Genomic DNA, 24,713 nt, shown 5'->3' on the forward strand with positions numbered 1-24,713 from the left:
CATCGTGTCTTCTGCTAATTTGCTTGCCTGTGTGAAGGCCCCTGAAGTTGTTGAGTAAAATGTCAGAATGGGGATTTGCATTCAAAATCTGGACACTTGGGTCTCATCTGGGCCTCAGAGTACCTGGGCGTCGTCCCTTCTTGGTCCCTGAGTACCTGGGTGTCATCCCATCTGTGTCCTGAGTACCTGGGCGTCGTCCCATCTGTGTCCTGAGTACCTGGGTGTCATCCCTTCTGGGTCCCTGAGTCCCTGGGTGTCGTCCCATCTGTGTCCTGAGTCCCTGGGTGTCATCCCTTCTGGGTCCTGAGTACCTGGGTGTCGTCCCAGCCAGCTGATATCAAGACTTTCTGTTGGCTGTGAAGTGTCTGAGTGGTCATCTCTGTTCCCATTACACAGTAAGTCCAAGTAAACGCTTTCTTATATACATTGCCTGGTTATGGCATTTCAGCACAGAAATAGAGAAATAACTAATATGGAAATTTGTATTAGAATTGTGGGGTCTGTTTTCTCCACAAATTTAATGACTGTAGATTTTAATGTCAATTGACATAAACTAGAGTCATTTTGGAAGAGGGATGAACTCTCAGTTGAGAAAGACTCCCATCAGATTGGCCTGTGCACAAGTTCATGGGTCATTTTCATAACTAGCGATTGGTGGGGTTGGCCCAGCCTGTCGTGAGTGGTACCATCCCTGGGTGCTGGTCCTGGGTGCTTTAAGAAAGCAAGTTGAGGCTCTGCTGCAGTTCCCACCTTCCTGCAATCAGATGAGATACCTGCCTCCAGGTTACACCCCCCGCACTGAACACTGTCCCACAAGACACTCTTCTGCCCAATCCCAAGCACCCGAGCATCCTCCCTGTGGCCGGCCCTCACCTGCAACCCCAGCAGACCACACAGGCACAGGCATGAAACACACCAGTTGAAAAACAGTCGGCTGCATAGACACAGGTGCAATCACAACAGTTGGAAGAACCAGCACAGGCAGAGGCCACAGCAGGTGGAGGAGAAGAGCAAATGACAGCGTAAGAATCCATCCAACAATGGAAAGAGCCGTCCTGCCTCCACCAGAACCCAGTGATCCTGCAACAGAGAAGCCTGAACATCCAATGTCGCAGAAACACAGGAAAATGAACTTAAAGATTGCTCTATGAAGATGACAGAGGCCTTAATGAGGAAACACAAAATTCTCTTAACGACATCAAGGAAAAACAAATCAGAAAATCGAAGAAATCAATAAATCCCTTAAAGAATGCTAAGCAAGCCAAGAAAAACCATCACCTGATGAAAGAAACCATTCAACACCTGAAAACTGAAATAATCAAGAATCAAGACACAATCAAGAGAACACAAACTGAGGGAGTTCTGGAAATGGAAAATCTGGGGAAGTGAACAGGAGCTACAGATGCGAGCATCACTAAGAGAATACAGGAGATGGAAGAGAGAATCTCAGGCATTGAAGACACGATGGAGGAAACACTCGCCAGTCAAATAAAATGCAGTGTTTCCGTCTCATATCAGGATCCATCTGGTATGGGACAGAAAGAAGGAAGAATTTTGGAAAGATATTACTTCTCCCCATTAATATTTTTGTCTCTATAGTACCTTTCATTGAATGTATGTCTGTATAAATAATGTTTATGTTTTCCACAATGAACATTAAATTTTCTGCAGTAATCTATGAAGTTTCCAGGAAGAAGGTGGGTTCCACAACCACGAATCCACCTGGCTGTTATGACATCATGATGCTGACAGTGCTGCTTTCAGATCGGTTTTGGATACCAGCTGCTCAAGATGGCTCCAGCTTGGTTAGCTGAAATGGTGCACCACCTTCGTACAACGTTCTGGCCAGAACTTGAAATAAGAACTTCAAACAGAATTTCAAATAAGAATTTCAGCAAATCCACATTGACTACTGAGAGACTATTTGTAATTACACCAGACAGTAACCTTGGTACTTAACCATCATTTTACTCTCAAAGGATCCCACAGAAGAACATCGCCCCCATAACACCTGGGAGTAATTCTAGAAGACAACGTCCCCTCTTCTAACAAAGTTTGTAGTCAGGGTTAGGAACATCAATTAGGGGTTGATTATAGCTGATATAAGGTTGGGGGTTGGGGTGTAAATTTTGTAATCTCAAGGATCTTCTTTGGGAAAGAAGGAAAATACAAGTAAAAAGGGGGTATAAATATGATAAGCTAGATTGTTGAATATACTTTTATTCAACTTTTAAAGCAACTATTCGTTTTAAATGTTTCACATTGGTTTTACTTTTGTATATTGTACACAAGTTTTATATTGATACAAATTTGAAATTAATTTGTTAAAACATACTGTACATACATTTTGTTACCTACTGATTAGGAGAATAAAGAAATATAGGTTAGTAATTAATTACTTAGTATAATCAAACTTGTAGCCACATTAGGGATGTTTTAAAGGTCAAAAACACATAATTTAGATAGATCATCTTCAATTGCCGCAGAGATCTGTAGAATATGGCATTTAAATGTTTTAATATCTTAGGTCCTTCTTTTTTATGGCAATGAGACGTGTCTGCTTCTGGCAGCACCAATCTAGTTCAGAGAAGATAATGGACACCGAAGAAACTCCACATGAAGTTTACTTTCTTTGTGGGAAAAGTAAGCCACTGGGCAAGAAAATGCCCATGTCCCAAGCTGACAGTATGCTGTCCTAATTAGACAAGCAGCACACGAAATATCCTGCTTCCAGAAAAGTCTGTTGAATTTGTTATGCCCGTAGGCTGAAGACTGATGCCCCAATGTTGCAGAGGAACTTTTGGTGCCTGTTCAGGAAGTCACCCATCTCTGTCATTACTCAAGTCACTTGCTTGCACTTCCTGCTTACACAGTTAATATGATTTCCTTCTTGGGTCTCTGAGGGAGTTCAAGACTAGTTAGCTATAGTTATAGTTTACCAGATACAGAAAGCAAGTTATGATAAAAAGTAAATTAAGTATAAGACTTTGGACTCACCAAAATAGGATAGATATAAAATATTTTCTCTGAGTTTGTCAAATGCAAATGGACTAGACATTGTTGGTGTATTTACTGCCTGTATATATTGTATATAGTCATTGTATTTATTGTATATAGTTTTCTTATATTAGTTATAGTTTTCTTTTTTTTTTAGACAAAAAGGAGAAGTGTAGTGGCATTTCATTTGTATTTTACTAACTAAATACTGCCTGAAGATCTGAGAGTGAACCAGTCCCACTGGTCAGCCTTACAGACCAGATCACGGTAACACATACCTTTAACCTCAGTAGCCGTAATGACGCACACCTTCTTCTCGAGTTCTGGTTGCCATAGAAACTGGGTGGTGCAGGCCTTTGATGGTGGTGGTGCATACCTTTAATCCCAGTTCTAGAGAGGATTATGAAATAGGAGGAAACAGCTCTCAGAGACAGTGTCTCTCTGAGATTCCAGGACAGAGGAGTGCCATTTCAGACTGAGGTCAAGGTAAGAGCCAGTGGCTGGCTGTTTTGGTTTTCAGATCTTCAGGTCCAACCCCAATTTCTGACCTTGAGTTTTTATTAAAAGCGTGTCTCCACCGGCCTCTCAGCTGATTTGTTTCACCAATTCCAAGGGTGCGTTGATTTCTCCTGTCTTCAGCTGCATCCCTTGGCCTGAACAGTCAGGGATGAGCATGCAGTGCCCAAGGAGACCACAAGAGGGCGCAGGTACATAGAGTTGGAGATCTAGGCAGCTGTGAACTCCACCTTCAGACACAGACATGGTGCTGGGTTAAACCATCGTCTCCTGCAGGAACAGTAAATGCTCTTAGCTGGAGATCATGTTTACAGGCCCTTGAAGACATTTTTAAAGGCCATTTAACTCTCATGCCCTGGACACCAACAGCTGACACATCGGCTGAGGTCATGGGACTATGACAAGCTGCAGATTCTCATGCAAATAAGCTGGGACATGACTGCTCCTGGTTGACTTAATGAGATGGATTTCAGTTTCTGACAAATTAGAATGTCAAGGAAAGCCTACATTTTATGAATAATAAAATTAATTTTATGCCTTTAAATTTTATAGACCTACACAGAGGCAGGTGAGGTGGGGACCAAGGCCAAGGAGTAGATATGTGAAGCTGAGACCCAGACAGGCGAATATTTGAGATGAAACGTGTGATGGCCAATCCCCCTGCCTCTGCGATCAGTGCTGGCATTAAAGGCTTATGCCACCACCACCTGTTTTAAAAACATTTCTTAAGAATTAAGTACTATCTCAAAATTTATAAGATTATTATATATCTATATTTAAGCTTTCCATCATGATATTTATGGTCATATAGACTACTAACTAATTCTAGAAATAAGCTTCATCTAGCTTCCTGTACATGGCTTTGGGTTTGAGTCTGAGGCAGGTAACTGGGAACTAAGTTTGTGTATCCCGAATGTATTTATCAGACTGTGGTCCTTTAACCCCAGAGACCTGCTGCATATGTGTTGGAGCCTGCGCTGGCAGGAATCAGCAAGAGGTACTTGGGAGGGTGTGCAAGGTTACAGGAAATGGCAGATTGAGAGAAATGAAGACTGAAACATAGGATAGACTGGGAGGACAGAAGGTAAATACCAAACAGCCCCAAGTTTATTTCTCAGCCAGCACACAGATGAATTACAGGCAAAAGGCAGTACAAAGGGCAGTAGAGTCTGCTAGGCACCTCCCTGCTCCGTCCTTGGGAGGAAGCTCAAGCAGGTGCATTATCTCTATACAAGAATTCAGCTAGTAGCAAGCAGCTACCTGATGGAGGAAGGTCATTGGTTAAATAAAAAGAAACTGCTTGGCTCTCATTGGTTAGAAGATAGGTGGGAGGAGTAAACAGAACAGAACACTGGGAGGAAGAGGAAGTGAGCTTAGACTCCACAGCTCTCCTCTTGGGAGCAGACGCCTGAGAGAGACGCCATGCCCCGCTCCCGGGCAGACACACACCATGAAGCTCTGACCCAGGATAGACTAGACTAGAATCTTCCTGGTAAGACCGGTTCTCACAGATTATTAGAGATGAGTTGATCGGGATATCAGAATTAGCCAGTAAGGGCTAGAGCTAAAGGGCCAAGCAGTGTTTAAATGAATACAGTTTGTGTGTTGTTATTTCGGGGCATAAGCTAGCCATGTGGGCAGCCGGAGTGCTGGGGATGCAGCCCCGCCGCCCATATTACTACAGCTACCAATCACTAAGGAGGAGAGTGCCTTCAGCCAGCATATAGCAGTCCAAATCGTAATAGGTAATGCGTGCTTTCTTATGGGCAGAAATGCTCTTCCCATGGACTTAATTAGAACTTCTTCACAGCCCTCAGGGTATTGGAAAAGACAGAACAGGCGAGCTTGAACTCAAATGACTTCTTTAAGTCAGAATGACTCCAGATGGAAACTGAGTCATACGTGGACCTCACACATATGACATTTCAAATGGTTAGGATTTCTGCAGTGAACTGTGACCATTCCTGGCAGTGACCTTTGAGTTCTTCAAGAAGATGATGGGAACCTGCAATGATGAATCTGCCTGGATTGCGGTAACACCACTGAGCTTACAAACACCACCCAAAGTGCAGCTTTGAGTTACAAACTACTCAGGACAACTTCAAAGTGGTTAGCTGAGAAGGTCCAGCCTCCCAGACTCTTCCAGCCAGGACTTAAGATAAGCCCTGCACTTTCCCATCACACTGAGACTGGACAACAGATGATACAGCTGATCCCCCAGGACTTGACCCTTATTTTAAGTTTCTCAGGGTCCCCTAAAGATGCCATTGCCCCCAGGCAACAGGAAGTAATTTTAAGAACATGATGCCCACATTCCCGAGGATGGGGCGGATGATCTTTGGTCATTCAATGGGGTATGGATGTTCGTTGTCGCTTAGGGAGTTAGCTGCAAGTTGTTATTAGTCATGGGCAGGGAGGAAACTAAGAAAGGGAGATTATATTGATGGATCTTTCTTTGAAAGGTAAAAGAGGGAGATAGAGAAATGACAGGGTAAAAGGGTAGATTGCTGGATCTACTTTTAAACTGAAAAGGAACTATTACCTTAAAATATTTTACATTGGTATGGATTTGTGTATACTAAATAAACTTGTTATTTTTGTTATAACATGCTGCATATATTTTTTTACTCTTGTTTAAGGTATTGCAACTATGCAGCTCATTTAAAAATGTGATGCAAAGTCCTAGTCCTTGAAAGCTATTAATATAAATATTTAGGATAATTAAGAAATGCAGGTTAGTAGTTAGTCACCCATAACAGTCAAACTTGTAGTCATGTTAGGTATGTTTTCAAGGTTGAACAGATAGACAGTCTTAGATAGATAGATAGATAGATAGATAGATAGATAGATAGATAGATGATAGATAGGTAGATAGATAGGCTTCAAACACTTCAGAGTATGATAGACTTTGGCACTTCAGATGTTTTAATAACATGAGGCTTTTCATGAGAGTGAGACACATCTGCTCTGGAAAGCACAAATTTCCTTCAGATAAGCTGATGGGCACTGGGGAACTTCATATGGACTTTGCTCTCTATGTAGAAAAGCTAACCATTGGACAAGAAACTGCCCTCGCCTCAACTGCTGACGGTAAGATGAGCAAACTGGAGAAGCAGGACACAAAGAAAGGCGACTGCTGAACTCTCCTAAAACAGGATATGACAGTCCTTCAAAATTTCCTCTCCACAGACAAGTCAGACATTCTAGGTTTGTCGGCCAAAGCTGAATGCCACAACATTGCGAAGAAACCTTGGGTGATTGTCTAGGCAGCCAGTTGGCTCTATCATTACTGTAGTTTTGAAAGTAGTTTGAGCCAGGCGGGCGGTGGTGATGCATGCCTCTATTCCCAGCACTCAAAAAGTAGAGGCAGGTGGATTTCTGTGAGTTCAAGGCCAGGCTGGTCTAGAAAATGAGTTCCAGGACATTTCTCAGTGCTATTACACAGAGAAACCCTGTCTCAACCCCCCCCCCACCAAAAGAAAGTTGTTTGTGCTACACTTCCTGAACATTTCCTAAACATTTAGGTAATACTTATCCTTCTCAGGTCTCTGATGTGGTTGAAAATTAGATAGTTTCACCATTTTATTTTTCTACAAAATTCAGAAAAGAAACTTACAAAGAGATGTATGGTTTATAAGGTTGAGAGACATAAAAGCTTCAGATGTTTATCTTAGAAATGTCTGAGGTCTAAAGCAGTAGTTTTAGGATAGTAATAGAAGTTACGTTGGAAAGGGTTTTAGGTTTAAAGCATTGAATTCACTAAGGTATGACAGATAATAGAATAATTTCTACCAATTTGTCAAATACAAATGGATTGAACATTGTAGATTTTTTTTTTTGAGAAAAGTTTTTTCTGTAACTTTGGAGCCTGCCCTGGAACTAACTATGTAGACCAGGCTGCCCTGGAACTCACAGAGATCAGCCTGCCTCTGTCTCCCGAGTGCTGGAACTAAAGGTGTGCATCTCCAGCGCCCTCTACTGCTGGAACTAAAGGTGTGCATCTCCAGCGCCCTCTACTGCTGCATGTAAATGTAATTCCTACCTGATAAGTGTTCTTATTGTACATAGCTTTACTATGTTAGAGTTAAAACTTTTCCTTTTTATGTAGACAAGGGGTGAAGTAATAAGGGTGGCGGGGCTCCGACCCAGGAGCCAGGAGCATGGCGTCTCTCTCAGGTGTCTGCTCCCGAGAGGAGAGCTGTCGAGACTCTGAGCTCACTTCCTCTTCCTCCCAGCGTTCTGTTCTGTTTACTCCTCCTACCTATCCTCTAACCAATAAAATGGGCCAAGGCAGTTCCTTTATTAGCCAATGACCTTCCTCCATCAAAGGGGGAAATCAAGAGGGATAGTTGATTGTACTGTGAAACTCAAGACTGTCAATAAAGTTATCCTTGAGTCAGGGGGCGGAGTCAAGAACTAGCTGTCTGGAATTAGCCATGACATTGTGGGGGACCCAGAATACAGTATGATAGAGGCAGAGGAAAGAGAAGGGTAGGCCTGGAAAGATTCATGGGCCTCTTCAATGTGGGAAGCATGAAGAGACAGGGTCAGCTGGTTGCTTCTCCACTCCTTTCTTGATCTATCAGGTTTTTACCACAATATCTGATCCCCGAGTTTTATTAATAATAGAAAAATTTACATAAACAATTGACATAGTGGTGCCCCCTGCATGAGGACTGGATTTCCCCCACTCCAGATAGAGACAGTGACGGCAGACCAAGGAAAACATCCATCCACCATCAGCTGAGTAAACCCTCAGCTCACTGGTCATAACAGGAGTTAAGGATGGTTATGAGCCATCAAGTGAGTGCTGGGATCTGAACCTGGGTCCTCTGCAAGAGCAGCAAGTGCTCTCAAGCCCTGAGTCATCTCTTCAGCCCATGAATCATGTTTTTGTGGATTGATTTTTATTGAGCTCTACATTTTTCTCTTCTCCCCTCTGCCTCTCCCCTCCCCTTCACCTCTTTCCTAAGGTCCCCATGCTTCCAATTTACTCAGGACATCTTGTCTTTTTCTACTTTCTACTTCCCATGTAGATTAGATCTATGTAAGTCTCTCTTAGGGTTTTCACTGTTGTCTAGGTTCTCTGGGATTGTATCTCAGTTCCAGGAGGTCCCATTTATTAATTGCTTCTCTCAGTGTCTGTGCTACTGGGGTTATATTTAGGAAGTGGTCTCCTGTGCCAATGCGTTCAGATATACTTCCCACTTTCTCTTCTATAAAGTTCAGTGTGGCTGGCTTTATGATGAGGTTTTGATCCATTTGAATTTGAGTTTTGTGCATAGTGATAGACATGGATCTATTTTCATTCTTCTATAAGTTGATATTTAATTATGCCAGCACCATTTGTTAACTATGTTTTCTTTTTTCCAGTTGATTATTTTTTTTGTTTCTTTGTCAAAAATCAGGTGATTGAATGTTTGTGGATTAATGATGTGGAAGTGTCATCTATCTGTTGCTTTCATTGGTTAATTAATAATGAAACTGCTTGGCCTTTGATAGGCCAGCCCTTAGGTGGGTGGAGTAGACTGAACAGAATGCTGGGAGAAAGAAGCAGATTCAAGCAGTCGCCATGACTCTCTTCTCCGAGACAGACACAGGTTAAGATCTTTTCTGGGAAGCCACCTCGTGGGGCTACACAGATTACTAAATATGGGTTAATAAAGATGTGCGAGTTAGCCAATAAGAGGTTAGAACTAATGGACCAGGCAGTGTTGAAAAGAATACAATTTCTGTGTAATTATTTTGGGTAAAGCTAGCAGTGCGGGAGCCGGGTGGCGGGAAGCGGCCCGCAGCTCCTACCACAGATTAATATCTGGGTCTTCTAATCGGAGTTTTCTGTCTCAGGCCTGCTCTAGACTAGGTTGTCAGCTCAGACCTGTTTCTTAAAGGTCCCTGGTCTGGATCCATTCCTGCAGAAGTCCCTGGCTTCGGGGTTGGTCCTTTAAAGGACTCTGGCTGTCATCTACTCCTTGTAGTTCCCGGGCTCAGGCTTACTCCCCCTGAGGTCCCTGACTCATGCCCAGAACCACAGAGGTCCTGGCTCTAGCCTCGTTCCTCGGTAGTCCTCGAATGATACCCAGACTCACAGGGTCCTTTGCTCAGGTCTATTCCCTGAAGGACCCAATTTCACGTCTGGACCTACAGAGGTCTTGGTCTCTGGCTTACTGCTCAGTGGTTGCTCCCCTGTACCTGCTCTTGTGGAGTTCACTGTCTCAGGTCTGCTCTGGCCCAGGTTGCTGGCTCAGTCCTGCCTCCACACATGTCCCTGGTCTGCATCTGCTCCCGCTCTCATGGAATTCACTGTCTGAGGCCTGCTCTGACCCAGGTTGGAGATTGCAGCCTCAGACCTGCTCTGGCCTAGGTTGCTGACTCAGTCCTGTCCTTATCTGAATCATGTTTTTTAATAAACACAAATCTAAGTAGACTCAGCCTGTTCTGTAACACGTGGGCAGCATTCTGTAACATGAGGGCCTGCTTGTTGGGGTTTCTCTCCCACCCGGTCCCCCAGCCATTTAATCCCAGAGAAAACCACACAGAGAGTCTGCATTAATTATAAACTGATTGGCCCATTAGCTCAGGCTACTTATTAGCTCTTGTAGTTTATATTAATCCATTATTCTTATCTATGTTAGCCACAAGGCAGGTCACATCCTGCTTCTTCAGTAGTATGGGCAGGAATGGCTGAGGGAGCTTCCTCCTTCCCAGAATACTCCTGTTCTCTTTGCTCCACCTTTACTTCCTGTCTGTTTTTTCCCACCTATACTTCCTGCCTGGCCAATCAGCATTTATTTAAAACATGATTGACAGAATACAATTATCCCACACCAGTCTTCACTTGAGGAAACAACCAGGATTCCCAGAGGTAGAAAGGGAGAGGGGACTTGGGCAGAACACAGGATAGATTTGATTACTTTTTTTTTGTTTTTGTTTTTGGTTTTTCGAGACAGGGTTTCTCTGTGGCTTTGGAGCCTGTCCTGGAACTAGCTCTGTAGACCAGGCTGTCTACAGAGATCGAACTCCCAGAGATCCGCCTGCTTCTGCCTCCCGAGTGCTGGGATTAAAGGCCTGCGCCACCATCGCCCGGCTCCACAGGATAGATCTGAGATGAGACCCTGTGGATCCCTCCTCTCTTCCTATCCTACAACCCGGGTTAGATTCTGATAGATGGGAAAGAGGGAGAGAACCTTCAGGGAGGGGCCTGAAGGGAGGCAGGAGCTCAGGAGACTGAACCTCATGTTCTCATCCCACAGTCTCCTAAGTGCAGGGGCCTAGTTGGGCCTTGAGGGGATAAGGATAGAAAACACCTCTTAATACTGTCACTCAGGGACCCCACAGGATAATGAGGCTGACACCACTCACAGGAACAGGAACAAGCCTAGTCCTCCTTACTAACTAAACAGACAAGAAATAAAAACTGAAGACAAGGAAAAGATCACAGCCAAGACAGCAGCCCTGGCGCCTCATAATCCCGGGGACAGGACAAGGCTCTGGCCATCCCAGTGTCCCTGTGATCACAGATGTCAGCATTTGGTTCTAAGTGACCAAGAGAACTGAGCCAGGAGGAGACAGAGCTGACAAGTGAACTTGTCAATCTCAACAACGCACTGAGCTCCACCTGGGCACAGCCCTGTTCTCACTCAGCTCCCACAGCCTCATCCTGTCCCACCAGATGCACAGAGCACAGAACACAGATTCTGGGAGATTCTCCACGCTGCCATTTATTTCCTCCACAAACTCTAGCTCAATCCTTTAATTTAGCTGCCAATCAAACTGTCAGATCAAAGATATAATCAATCAAGTTCACATTCAGATTCTTATTTTCAGTGGGGAAGTCAGGGGCTGCAATTTAAGGTAGCATGGGGGAGACAGGATGGAGATGTCCCCTCCTGTCTGCAGGACAAGAAGGGTTGGCTGTGGAAGGGAACAGGGCAGTGCAGGGACAGTGTCCTGATATGCTGGCTGGGCTCCCCAGTTCTTCACGTTGAGCCCATAGGATCACAGGGAACAACAGACACTCTTACTGAGAGTGAACTGGGGGCTCTGGATGTCACAGGAGAGACCTGAACACATCGTCTGTCACTCCATCCACACCAGGCAGCTGTCTTCACGCTACAGAACAAGAGTCATGAACAATCACTGTGAAGACAACATCCCAACCACCCACCACTCACTTAAACATGATTCTGGGAGTTCTGAAATCCAATCATGTCCAATTTGTTCCTCCCCAAATCAGTCCCAAGAGTTTCACCTTTACTGTCTGGGAGAGACACATCAGAGCTCTGGTCACTGTCCCTGTCTAGGGTAAAAATATATGTATTCATGGGAAGGTAAAAATTTGGTTCCTAGAAGATTTGCTGAAAGAGCTATTATGTGTTACCAGAACTCCCCAAATATGCCAGCTTCACCCCACAGGCCTCAGGGACAATCCTGCCAACCACTCTTACCTGAAGCTGGAGCATAGTTGCCTCCTTTTCTACCTGTGAGAAGAAAAGCTGTAAGAGACCAGAGAAGTCCCTGACCCTTAAGAAGTTTCCAGAACTGACAGCAGACCCAGGTTAGAGACAGCAGCAATGAGGGTGTGGATGTGTTTCCCATTAATGGGGCAGAGCACACTTCTAAAAGGGGCAGAGAGAGAACTCAGACCCTGCCCTTTCCTACCTGTGCTTCTCCCCCTCTTCCTCACAATAACCACCACAGCTACAATGATGGTCACAGCTCCAAGGAGAACCAGACCAGCAATGACTGCGATGATGGGGACTGTGGACTGAGGAGGCTCTGGGAAGGGAAGGACAAGAAGAGAATGTGAGGGTCACGACCCCAGCTCTCAGCCCTGACCCTGCTCAGGGTCTGCAGAAGACTCCAGCTTTCCCTGACCCCAGCCCTGCATCCACTCCCTCCTTACCCCATCTCAGGGTCAGGGGCTCAGGCAGCCCCTCATGGTACACATGGCATGTGTATTTGTGCTCCTTCCCAGAAGGAACCATGAGAGATGCCCACTTCTGGAAGGTTCCATCTCCAGAAGGTCTGGTCTCCACCAGCTCCATGTCCTGAGTCTGTTCCTCCTCCTCCCTCTGCCAGGTCAGGGTGATGTCAACAGGGTAGAAGCCCAGGGCCCAGCACCTCAGGGTGACATCACCGTTAGATCCAGGATGATGGGTCACATGTGCCTTTGGGGGATCTGAGTGGAAGATTTAAGAAATCCCACAATTGCCGGGCGGTGGTGGTGCACGCCTTTAATCCCAGCACTCGGGAGGCAGAGGCAGGCGGATCTCTGTGAGTTTGAGGCCAGCCTGGTCTACAAGAGCTAGTTCCAGGACAGGAACCAAAAGCTACGGAGAAACCCTGTCTCGAAAAAAAAAAAAAAGAAATCCCACAATTAACAAGATAAACTTAAATCTGTAAAAACAAAGTTAAATCAATGATAACACTGAACTATGTCACTATTTGAACACTTCTGTCATCACACTAGTGACCTGCATGTAGAGCTGGTCCCCTCATCACAGAACTGCACATTTTTCTCAGGGGCCTAGAAACTAAGAGGGAATCTATATAAGCCAGCAGGTCAGCATGATCATATTTGACTTTCAATAGCATAAGTGAGGTAGAAAAAGGATGAAGGAATGGAAAATAATTGACTTATATATGTGATTAAACTCCTACAGGAATAAGAAATTAAGATGATCGGGCTACATGAAGGGTGCCACCAACTCCTGGTGCCACCATTGGGGAACAAGCACTGTGGCCATCTTGCTGACCACTTTAACTGTGAATCCAAGTGAACAGCCATCACCAAAATGTGTGGAACAATTGAGGTGAACCTGTGACTCTACATAGAAAATGACTTCCTAACCCCTGCATCTGGGGGGACAACATACCAGGTATGGTCACCCAGGGTCCCTGAAGTGTGCTGTGGAGCCCAGTGCAGCACTCACTGGGACACAGTGGTGCTCACAGGGTGTGTGGATCTTCCCTGTCACTCCAGTCCTGGAGTTGCAGAAGACCCTGTCTCTGAGGAAGTTCAATTCTTAATTCACTAGGGCAACACTGTGACTTGGTGGGGCTGAAGGAGAGCAGGGGGCTCAGAACCGTTAATTCTGGCAGAAAATAGTCTAAATTCACAGTAATTTTTCTCCTCTAAAGGGAACCCTATCTTAACTTGTCTCATTACAGAGTGTCAGTCCCGAATGGCACCTGTGGAGACTGTAACCCATGATAATAAAAGGGGACAGAGAAACAAGACCTCCCCAGAGAGGAAGAGAAACTCGCTCAAACCAAAATGACAACTTAAAAAAAAGCAAGAAAGAAAAGAAAAAACCCTACAATTTAGTATTTGTCTAAGGCACCCCATAAGTTCCCACTTGACCATTCTAGGAAAAGATAGAATTGGGGTGTTGGAGGCATGTAAACCTCACACAGGCTTCTATGAGAATTTATTATTTGAAAAGTTCTAGACACCGGGGGAACAAACCTAGGTATGGCGCCCAGTCTCCCATCAGGTAAAGATACTGCTATGTCCTGGTGTGTAAGGCTGACACACTCAGATGACAGGAGTCAGAGTCCACACACACTGGGTGTGGGCAGAGAACCCGGCCTGGGAGAGGCCATGGCTGACAGGGGCTGCAGACTGAAGGAGCCACTGTTGGTGATGTCGGGATCCTCTCTCCTCCCTCCTGAGACAGATGTGGAACTGTCCAGGGAGAAGGCTGAGCCCTGGGAGGTCAGTGCAGTCCCTGCCATGCTGGATCAGGAGACCCAGGGACCCTGTCTGCCCTCAGAGACAGGGGCATGACCCCCGTGAGGGTTTCCTCTTCCTCAGGACTGAGCCCAGCCCGAGGGCAGAGGGAGGAGTTGCCCGCGGCCCCGCACCTGTGCGCAGCAGTGCATCCTTCCCGTTCTTAAGGTGTCTGCGCAGAGAGTCCACGCACTCGCCCTCCAGGTAGACCCTGTGTATCTCTGCAACACCAGCCTGCTCCCACTTGCGCTGGGTGATCTGCGCCGCAGTGTCCGCTGCTGTCCACGTTTTAAGATCGTCGTTCAGGGCGATGTAATCGCGGCCATCGGCCATCGTAGGCGGCCTGATGATAACCTCGGAGGAGGCGCCCGTCCGACCCCACCTCACAGCCATACATCCGCTGGATGGTGTGAGAGCCTGTGGGGATCCCGCGGTCAGCCCCATTCACCTGCCCTGCCCCCTTCACCCGTGCCCTCCTCTAAACTGAAAGCGAAACCATGTCTCGTCCCTGCTCTCCTGGTACCTTAGGCTACTCTGGCTGGTGGGTAGGGACGCGGAGGGGTCGTGACCTCCGACCGCGGTCACTCACCGCCCTCGCTCTGGTTGTAGTAGCCCTGCAGGATTCTCAGGCTCACTCGGTAAATCTGTTCGCTGTTCTTGGCGTTCTGTGTCTGCCTCTCCCAATACTCCGGCCCCTCCTGCTCCACCCATGGCGCCCGTGGCTCCTCTCGTGGAGTCTCCGCGTCGCTGTCGTAGCGCACGAACTGCGTGTGGTCCACGTAGCCGACAGAGATGAACCGGGGCTCCCCGAGGCCGGGCCGGGACACGATGGTGGAGAAATATCGCATGGAGTGCGAGCCTGGGGACAGCGCGCGGTGAGACCCAGACTCTGCTCCCGGGACCCCAGGCAGCATCGCGGGCCGGGAGGGGAGCAGGGCGCGGGGCGCGGGGCTCGGACGCGGGTGGAGAATGGGGCGGGAGGGTCCGGCTGGGCCACGCGGGGACGCGGCATTCCCGGTGCCGCCCTCGCCCTCACCGCGGAGCCCGTTTCCCTCCCGATCCCGCACTCACCCGCGCGGGTCTGGGTCTGGACTAGGGCGGCCGCCAGCAGCAGGAGCAGCCAGTGAGGTGCCATCGCCCCATCTCAGATCTGGGGCGACTCTGAGTTGCACGGTCTGCGTGGACTTTAGAACCATTGCCCGCGGCGACGCTGGTTGGTTCCCTGGTATCTCGTCACCCAAAGCCGGTGAGAACCGCCAAGTGGTCATAAGGCCAGAATGGCCTGACCCAGGTTAGGAGCTGGAGAAGTGAAACTGGGAACAGGGGAGTCCCCAGCCCTGGGCTTGCCCACCCAGACCTCATCAGCCTGCAGACTAAGACTTTGAGCCCTGTGCTGCGGGATGGAGCGCTGTGTGTCATGGTGTCTCTGAGCCGCCCAAGGACAACTGCCCCTCAGTCAGGATGAAACCTGGGAGCATGAAGATTCCAGGTGAAATACACAAATCACTAAAAATGAATGTTCACGGAAACAGGTGCTGTCGGAGTCCTGGAGGGTGCGGGGCTGCTGTGGACACCTGCATCGGGAGGTGACTGGAGTTTTTACAGCTCTGATTAAGCACTTTCGACACACTGTGTTATATGTGACTCTCCCTGCAGGAAGGAGGCCCTGCTCACCTCTGCTTTCACTTTCTACTTCAGTTGTGTTCGGTTGAGATTTGAAGACATCAAGTCAAAATTCACAGAAAAAAATTATAAGTTTAATTATTCTCCACAGTACTGAACAATGATGAAACCTAGAATCTCCAGTGTGGACCTCTGCCGTGAGAATCACCCTCTGCCCGCACTGCACAGGACTGAGGAACTCAGAAGTCAACGGTTATCAGATCTAAGGTCCCATAAGTCTGCAACATCCATTTCCCAGGGCTCATCAGTTTATAAAGTGCGAGTGAAGGTCAGAGGAGGGAGGGGAGAGAGAGAGAAAGGGAGAGAGATAAAGATAGATAGATGGATAGATAGAGATGTTATGTATCTTCTACCACACGGTCATCATTATTCTCTTTATTATTAGTTCCAGTTCCTCTCTGACTGTTTTTTATTCAATAAAGCAATTGTACCATGGAAGTGTGTGCACACAGGGAAACGGAGTGTAGACAGGGTCAGTGCCCTGCTGTATTTGGTCTCCACAGGGGTCTCTTCCCATGGAGAAGGGGTCTACTGTGCTGAGACAATTCCCCAGGTCCACACGGACAATCTCAGGACTATGGAATGAAGATCTGTGTAAAACACAAGCACCTGGAGTCACAGATGATCATCTGGGAAGAAACACTAGGAGTCTGAGTGTACGCACAGGCTGTGAAGACATGATCCTGAGTGAAGAGGCAAAGTCTCTGTTTACAGGTGAGATCCTGAGCATCAGACTTGGCAGTGTGAGCTGCCCACTGCAGGTGAACACAGGAGCCTGGTCTCTGTGGGAGTCTGTGTGGTGCTTGCGGGCCAGCGCCTCTGCTTTAAAGAGAAGCATCTGTGCCCTGCATACCAACTGGCTTGTTGATGTTATTGTGTTCCTGGAAATGACTTTTCTTCTAGAAGATCCAGGGTTTGACTACTGGAGAGAAGAAGGAAGAGGAAGGTGGGGAAAGGATGAAGTGAGTCTGGCCTTCAGGTTTCTTCTGGTTTTTGTTTTGCTTTGTTTTGAGACAAGGTCTGTCTCCACACCTCTAGGTGTCTTTGATCTCACAGAAACCCCCCTGCCTTTGCATCCCTCGTCCTGGGATTAAGGGCTGTGTCACCACACCTGGCTTTAGTTACTTTTCTATGGCTGTGAAGACACTGTGACCCCAGCAACTTATAAAAGGACTTGTTAGATTTGGGTTAGTTTTCAGAGGGTTTGAGTCCATGAGGCAGAGGAAGGTATGGCAGGAACAGCTGAGAGCTCACATCGTGATCCACAAGCAAGTGTCAGAGACAATGGGAATGGTGGGAGTCTCTAAAACCTCTGTGCCCAGCCCCAGTGACACACCTGCTCCTACAAGGCCACACCTCCTGATCCTTCCTGAACAGTTCCATCAGCTGGAGCTGAAGTATCCAAACCTCCGAGCCTGTGTGGTCATTCTCATTCAAACCCCCACAGTATTCAGTGTGGGATGTCAGATGCTCTGCAGGGTTCTGCAGATGTGTCCACTGTGATCTGTAGACAAACACCCTCAAATAGGAGGACCCCACTGCATTCGGATCTCCTCCTTTGCCTCTTTCCCCTCCTGCTCAGTCCTCTGCCTTCTCCCTCAGGCCTCACCCCAGCAGTGCCCAGCACCCCTCACTCCAGAGCTCTGCACTAACACTGTCTCCTCCTTTGCATCTAGTTTCTCTCTGTGGTCAGCCATCTTGTCAGCCATCTTGCTGTGAGCCAAGCTGTGTGATTTCATCCTGTAAAAGCTGCAATAGGGGCTGGAGAGGTGGCTCAAGGTAAGGAGCACCTGTTGCTGTTGCAGAGGATCCAGGTTCAGTTCCCAGCACCCATATGCTGCTTCACAACCATCAGTGACTCCAGTTTTAGGAGATCCAGTGCCTGGTGTACCTGCATACTCATAAGCTTAAAATATACAATCTAATAAACACAAAATGAAAATTTAAAAAATGCTCTAGCATGTCCCTCTCCTTCTCCTACCCATCTAGAGTGTGGGTCCCAGGGGCTGAGGGCACAGGGCTGTTTAGTCAACATTGAACCTCCAGCCAAAGGAGCCAGAGCTGGAGCAGGACAGGGACTGATGACTGAAAGAGACTGTGATGAAATGGTAATTTGCAAAGCAGCATAAAATAAAAAATACAAACCGGGCGGTGGTGGCGCACGCCTTTAATCCCAGCACTCGGGAGGCAGAGGCAGGCAGATCACTGTGAGTTTGAGACCAGCCTGGTCTACAAGAGCTAGTTCCAGGACAGGAACCAAAACCACAGAGAAACCCTGTCTCGAAAAAACAAAAAAAAATACAAAAAGATTTCATTCTATAGACCTACTGTGCACAGTGGATCACATTCTCATCCTAGGCAGAAGACACTGTGTGTGCTCATCTGTGCACTTGAACCATGTGCTAGTTTATAATTGCTGCTGAAAAAGAAAAATTTTAGTCACTTATATAGTCCCTTGTGACAGACCATGACATCCCCAACATCCAGAGAGTTCCTGCAGTTAGTGATGCCCCTGTCCCTATCTTCATTCTTACTTCAGGCCCTCCAGGCTCTCACTTTATGAATATGAAGGAGAAGCATCAGAGTCTAGGGTGAAAGTTCAACCTACTGAAGAAAAAAAACAGGACTATGTGTGAGTCCACAGAGGGTGAGGCTGAAGGGACACATGACTGCCTGAACTGCCCCACAGGCTCCTATCCACACTACTCCAAGAGTCTCAGGACTCAGGCTGTCCTGCCCTCATCAAAATTACAGGCAGGTGGAACATCACACCCTTTTCCATCAGTGGGAAGAATACTTCTTGTTTTCTTTCAGGGAGTGTAGGAGCAAATAATTTTAGCCGCTTTTCTGGCACAGACTTTTATTTTTGATTCGATCTGTGAGAAAGAACTTCTGTAAGTATGAAATTAGTAAAGAGAAAGATTTATTCTACGAAGATGCTTAATTGAAACAAAGGAATAGAGTGGGAGGCCCCAAGAGAGGGGGCTTCACCCAGGAATTTATCACTAGGTGTTCTGTATACAGCAGCGGAACCACATGGGAACATGCATCCCAGTAGACATCATGGGGACAGACTTACACATCACTGGAACAACATGGGAATACGTATCAACAGCACACCATCACGGGATCAGACTTACACATCACCGGAACAACATGGGAATATGTATCAACAGCACACAATCACAGGAACAGGCTTACACATCACCGGAACAGCATGGGAACACGTATCAACAGCACACCATCACGAGCACAGACTTATACATCACCGGAACAACATGGGAATACGTATCAGCAGCACACCATCATGGGAAGAGGCTTACACATCACCGGAGCCACATGGGAACACGTATCAGCAGCACACCATCACGGGAACAGGCTTACACATCACTGGAACAACATGGGAACACGCATCCCAGTAGACATCACGGGAACAGGCTTATACATCACCAGAGCAACATGGGAATACGCATCCCAGTAAACATCACGGGAACAGACTTACACATCACCGGAAGAGCATGAGAATACGTATCAGCAGCACACCATCATGGGCACAGGCGTACACTCATCTGACTGAACGTCTCTCCTGGGTTGAGACAGCAGCAGCTCGAGCTGTTCCCAGGCTGTGAAGCCTCATGAACAAAGGGGGCTCATTGCCCAGTCATCGGCAGTCGTCCAAACACCTGGTCCAGTGCGCACGTCCACTCCCAGACGCTGGCCAGATGTCAATGATGCAAAGCGCATCGACATGTCTCTGTCTTATTTAAAACAAAGCCCTCCCCGTTCTTGATACTGAGAACTGGCCAGGTCCTCACAGCAGAGAAGAGGGAGCATCTACAGTTCCTGCCTTAGACTGAGCAGAGCCTCAGCTCAAGCCTCTCCTCTCGCAGGGAGGGAGCAGATCCATGGAAACTAAAAGAGGCTTCAAGGTCTGAAACCAGGGAAGTTTCTAGAACTCTGAAACAGCAGTTAAAGAATGGACATTAAGGGCTGGAGAGATGGCTCAGTGGTTAAGAACATTGCCTGCTCTTCCAAAGGTCCTGAGTTCAATTCCCTTCATGAAATAGAGGAAAAGACAAACAAAAATTTTAAAGAAATCAATGAATCTTTTAAAGAAACCAAGAAAAACAAGAAAAATTTAAACAGGTGAAGCAAACAATTCAAATAGTTCAAGACTCAAAAACTGGAAGGAGGCAATAAAGAAAACACAAACCAAGGGAATTCTGGAAATGGAAAATCTGGGTAAATGAATGGTTACTATATAGAGGCAAGCATAGCCAACAGAATCCAGGAAATGGAGGAGAGAATCTCAGGTTTGAAGATGTCACAGAGGATATTGATTCATTGAACAAAGAAAGTGTTAAATCCAACAAAATCTTAACACAAAACTCCAGGAAATCTGGGACATCTGAAAAGACCAAGCCTAAGAATAATAGGGATAGAAGAAGGAGAACTCCATCTCAAAGGCACAGAAAATATATTCAACAAAATCATAAAAGAAAACTTTCCCAACCTAAAGAAGGATATCCCTATGAAGATATGAGAAGCTTACAGAACACCAAATAGACTGAATGAAAAAAGTTGTCTCTCAATATAATAATCAAGCCGCAAAACATACACAATAAGAATATTAAGAGCTGCAAAGGAAAAAGGCCGTGTAACATATAAAGGCAGGCCTAACAGAATTACACCCAACTTCTCAATGGAAACCCTGAAAGCCGAAAGGTTGTGGACAGATGTGCTGTAGACACTAAGAGACCAATGATGAAAGCCCAGGCTACTGTACCCAGCAAAACTTTCAATCACCATCTATGGAGAAAACAAGATATTCCATGACAAAACCAGATTTAAACAATACCTACCCACAAATCCAGTCTTACAGAAGTACTAGAAGGAAAACACCCACCCAAGGAAGCTAACTGCAGCAGCAAAAACACAGGCATCAGATAACCTCACACCAGCAAACCCCAAAGAAGGGAAACACACAAACACTGCCACTGAAAATAAAAAGGAATTAACAATCACTGGTCATCAATATCTCTTAATATCAGTGGACTCAATTCACCTATATAAAGATCCAGGCTAAGAGAATGGATACATAAGTAGGATCCATCCTTCTGCTGCGTACAAGAAACACACCTGAACCTCAAAGACAGACATTTTCTCAGAGTAAAATGTTGGGAAAAGATTTTCCAATCAATTGGACGTAAGAAACAAGTGGGTGTAGCTATCCTAATGTATAACAAAATAGACTTCAAACTAAAATCAATCAGAAGAGGTGGAGAAGAACACTTTATACTCATCACAGTAAAAATCCATCAAGATGAAGTCCCAATCCTGAACATCTATGCCCCAAATACAAGAGCACCCACATGTGTAAAGGAAACATTATTACAGCTTAAATTGCACACCAAACCACACATACCAATTGTGGGAGACTTCAACACCCCAACTCTCCCCAATGGACAGGTCAACCAGACATCAGCTGAACAGAGAAGTAGAACTATCAGATGATCAAATGGACTTAACAGATATCTATAGAATATTTCTCCAAGACAGAAAAGAATACCCCTTCTTCTTAGCACTTCATGGAACCTTCTCTAAAATTGACCACATACTCGGTAAGAAAGCAAATCTCAATGGATTAAAAAAAATATTGGGATAACCCTCTGTATCTTATCGGATCACCATGGTTTAAAGTTAGATTTTTAACAACAACACTAATAGCAGAAAGCCTACAAACTCATGGAAATTGAACAGTATGCAATTGCATCACCCCTGGATCAAGGAAGAAATAAAAGAAGAAATTAAAGACTTCCTTGAATTCATCAAAAATGAAGGCACAAAATGAATACCCAAATGAAACTGAAGTTCCCAAACCTGTGGGACACTGTGAAAGCAGTGCTAAGAGGAAAGTTCATAGCACTAAGTGCCTACATCAAGAAAGCAGAAAAAGATCACACTATTAAGTTAATAACACACCTGAAATCTCTAGAACAAAAAAAAAGCAGACACTCCCAACGGGAGTACGTGACCGAATATAATCAAATTGTGGGCTAAAATAAATAAATAGAAACAAAGAAAACAATACAAAGAATCAATGAAACAAAGAGCTGATTTTTTTGAGAAAACCAAGAAGATCAACAAACTCTTACCCAAAGTTTGAACATCCAAATTAACAAACTCAGAAGTGGAAAGGCGGACGTAACAACAGTTACTGACAAAATCCAGAGAATCATTAGGTCATATTACAAAAAGCTGTACTCCACAAAATTGGAAGATTTGAAAGAAATGGACAATTTACTGCATAGGTACCACATACCAAAATTAAATTAGGTCCAGGTGAACAATTTAAATAGATTTGCAACATGCAATAAAAGAGAGGCAGTCATCAAAAGCCTCCCAACCAGAAAAAGCTCAAGGCAGGATGATTTCAGTGCAGAATTCTACCAGAACTTCAAAGAAGATCTCACACCTACACTCCTCAAAGTTCCACATAATAGGAACAGAGGACATTTCCAAACTCTTTTTATGTGGCTACAGTTACGCTGATACTGAACCATACAAAGACTCAAACAAGAGAGAGAGATTACAAATCAGTTTCCCTTATGAACATTGATGCAAAAATACTCAATAAAATATTGACAAACTGAATCCAAGTACACATAAAAAAATCATCCACCATGATCAAGACAGCTTCATCCCAGAGATGCAGGGATGGTTCAACATACAAAAATCTATCAGTGTAATCCACCATGTAAATAAACTGAAAGAAAAAAACCATATGATCATCTCATTAGATGCTGAAATTGTATTCAACAAAATCCAATACCCTTTGCGATAAGTGTTTTGGAGAAGTCAGGGATACAAGGAACATATCTAAACATTATAAAACAATATACAGCAAGCTGGAAGCCAACATCAAATTAAGTGGAGAAAAACTCAAAACAATTCTACTAACATCAGGAAGAAGACAAGGGCGTTCACTCTCTACATATCTATTCAGCATAGGTCTTGAAGTTCTAGCTAGAGTAATAAGACAACAAAAGGAGATCAAGGGGATACAAATTGTTAAGGAAGTCAAACTTTCGCTATTTGCAGATAATATGTTATTATACATAAGTGACCCCCAAAAACTCTACCAGGAAACTCTTACAGCTGATAAATACTTTCAGTAATGTGTCAGGATACAGGATCAACTAAAAAAAATCAGTAGCCCTCCTACATACAAATGATAAAGAAGCTGAGAAAGAAATTAGAGAAATGTCACCTTTCACAATAGCCACAAATAACATAAAATATCTTGGGATAACACTAACCAAAGAAGTGAAAGACCACTTTAACAAGGGCTTTAAGTCTTGGAAGAAAGAATTTGAAGAAGATACCATAAAATGGAAAGATCTCTCAGGCTCTTGGATAGGTAGGATCAACATAATAAAAATGGCAATCCTACCAAAGCAAACTATAGATTCAATGCAATCCCCATCCAAATCCCAACACAATTCTTCACAGACCTTGAAAACACAATACTCAATTTCATATGGAAAAACAAAAAAATCAGGATAGTCAAAAATCTTGTACAAAAAAGGAATTTCCAGAGGTTATCACCATCCCTGACTTCAAGCTCTATTATACAGCTATAGTAAGGAAAACAGCTTGCTGTCATCATAAAAACAGTTAGGTTAGCAAATGGAATTGAATGGAAGACCCGGATATTAATCCACAGACCTATGAACATAAGATTTTTGACAAAGAACCTGAAATAATACAATGGAAAAAAGAAAGCGTCTTCCACAAACGGTACTGCCATAACTGGATGTCAACATGTAGAAGAATGGAAATAGATCCGCATCTATCCCCACGTACAAAACTCAAGTCCAATGGATAAAGACCTCAATATAAATCCAGTCACTCTGAACCTGATAGAAGAGAAATTGGAAAGTAGCCTTCAAGCATGGGCAGAGGAGACCACTTCCTAAATATAACCCCAGTAGCACAGACACTGAGAGCAACAATAAATAAATGGGACCTCCTGAAACTGAGAAGCTTCTGTAAAGCAAAGGACACAATCAAAAGACAAAAATGCAGCCTGCTGAATGGGAAAAGATCTTCACCAACCCCACATCAGACAGAGGACTGAGTTCCAAAATATATAAAGAACTAAAAAAATTAGACATCAAAATACCAAATAATCCAATTAAAGAATGGCATACAGATCTAAACAGAGAATTCTCAACAGAAGAATGTCAAATGACCAAAAGACACTCACAGAAATGTTCAACATCCTTAGCCATCAGGGGAATGCAAATCGAAATACCATCATACAACAGTCAGAATGGCTAAGCTCAAAATCACCAATGATAGCTTCTGTTGAAGAGGCTGTGGAGTGAGGGGAACACTCTTCCATTGCTGGTGGGAATGCTAGCTTGTACAGCCCCTCAGGAAATCTGTTGCAGCATATAATAAAATATTCCCACACGAGCCCAGAATGGCGTATATTAAAGTCACTTTGTTTAGGGGTAGACTCACAGATCAGCAGTCCTCTGCGTGAGTGTGGAGCTGGAACTGCGTCCAGCATCCCGGGGTGCTTTTACATCTGCACATATAGTACGTGTGACCACACCCAAAGTGGACCAGTGTCTTAAAGGCTATTGGCTGAAGGAGTTCCCACAAGAGTGAATAGGTTTTTTTTTTTGGGAAATGTGTGGTAGAGTCAGGAAATGAAGTTCTGAGAATGTAGCTCCATGGTAGAGCTCTTGACCCACACATATGAGGCCCTGGA

The 24,713-nt window shown here is 45.2% G+C and overlaps 2 protein-coding genes and 1 pseudogene across 2 annotated transcripts in view; all 3 read right to left on the bottom strand.

Annotated features, from left to right (window-relative positions):
- LOC121435270 (H-2 class I histocompatibility antigen, Q10 alpha chain-like) overlaps nt 1-24,713 on the bottom strand; it is an 808,095-nt gene that overhangs the window by 725,712 nt on the left and 57,670 nt on the right. The window lies entirely within an intron of this gene.
- LOC121435271 (H-2 class I histocompatibility antigen, L-D alpha chain-like) overlaps nt 11,209-24,713 on the bottom strand; it is a 31,458-nt gene continuing 17,953 nt past the window's right edge. Inside the window, exon 8 of the mRNA XM_041634487.1 lies at nt 11,209-11,625. Coding sequence (XP_041490421.1) covers nt 11,621-11,625 — 5 coding nt within the window. The 3' untranslated portion in view covers nt 11,209-11,620. The remainder of the gene's footprint in view (nt 11,626-24,713) is intronic.
- LOC121435281 lies at nt 12,196-15,402 on the bottom strand (annotated as a pseudogene).

The sequence above is a fragment of the Microtus oregoni genome, unplaced genomic scaffold (genome assembly GCF_018167655.1).
Source record: "Microtus oregoni isolate MIOR12 unplaced genomic scaffold, Mior012 000046F_ref0000063, whole genome shotgun sequence".
Lineage (NCBI taxonomy): Eukaryota > Metazoa > Chordata > Mammalia > Rodentia > Cricetidae > Microtus > Microtus oregoni.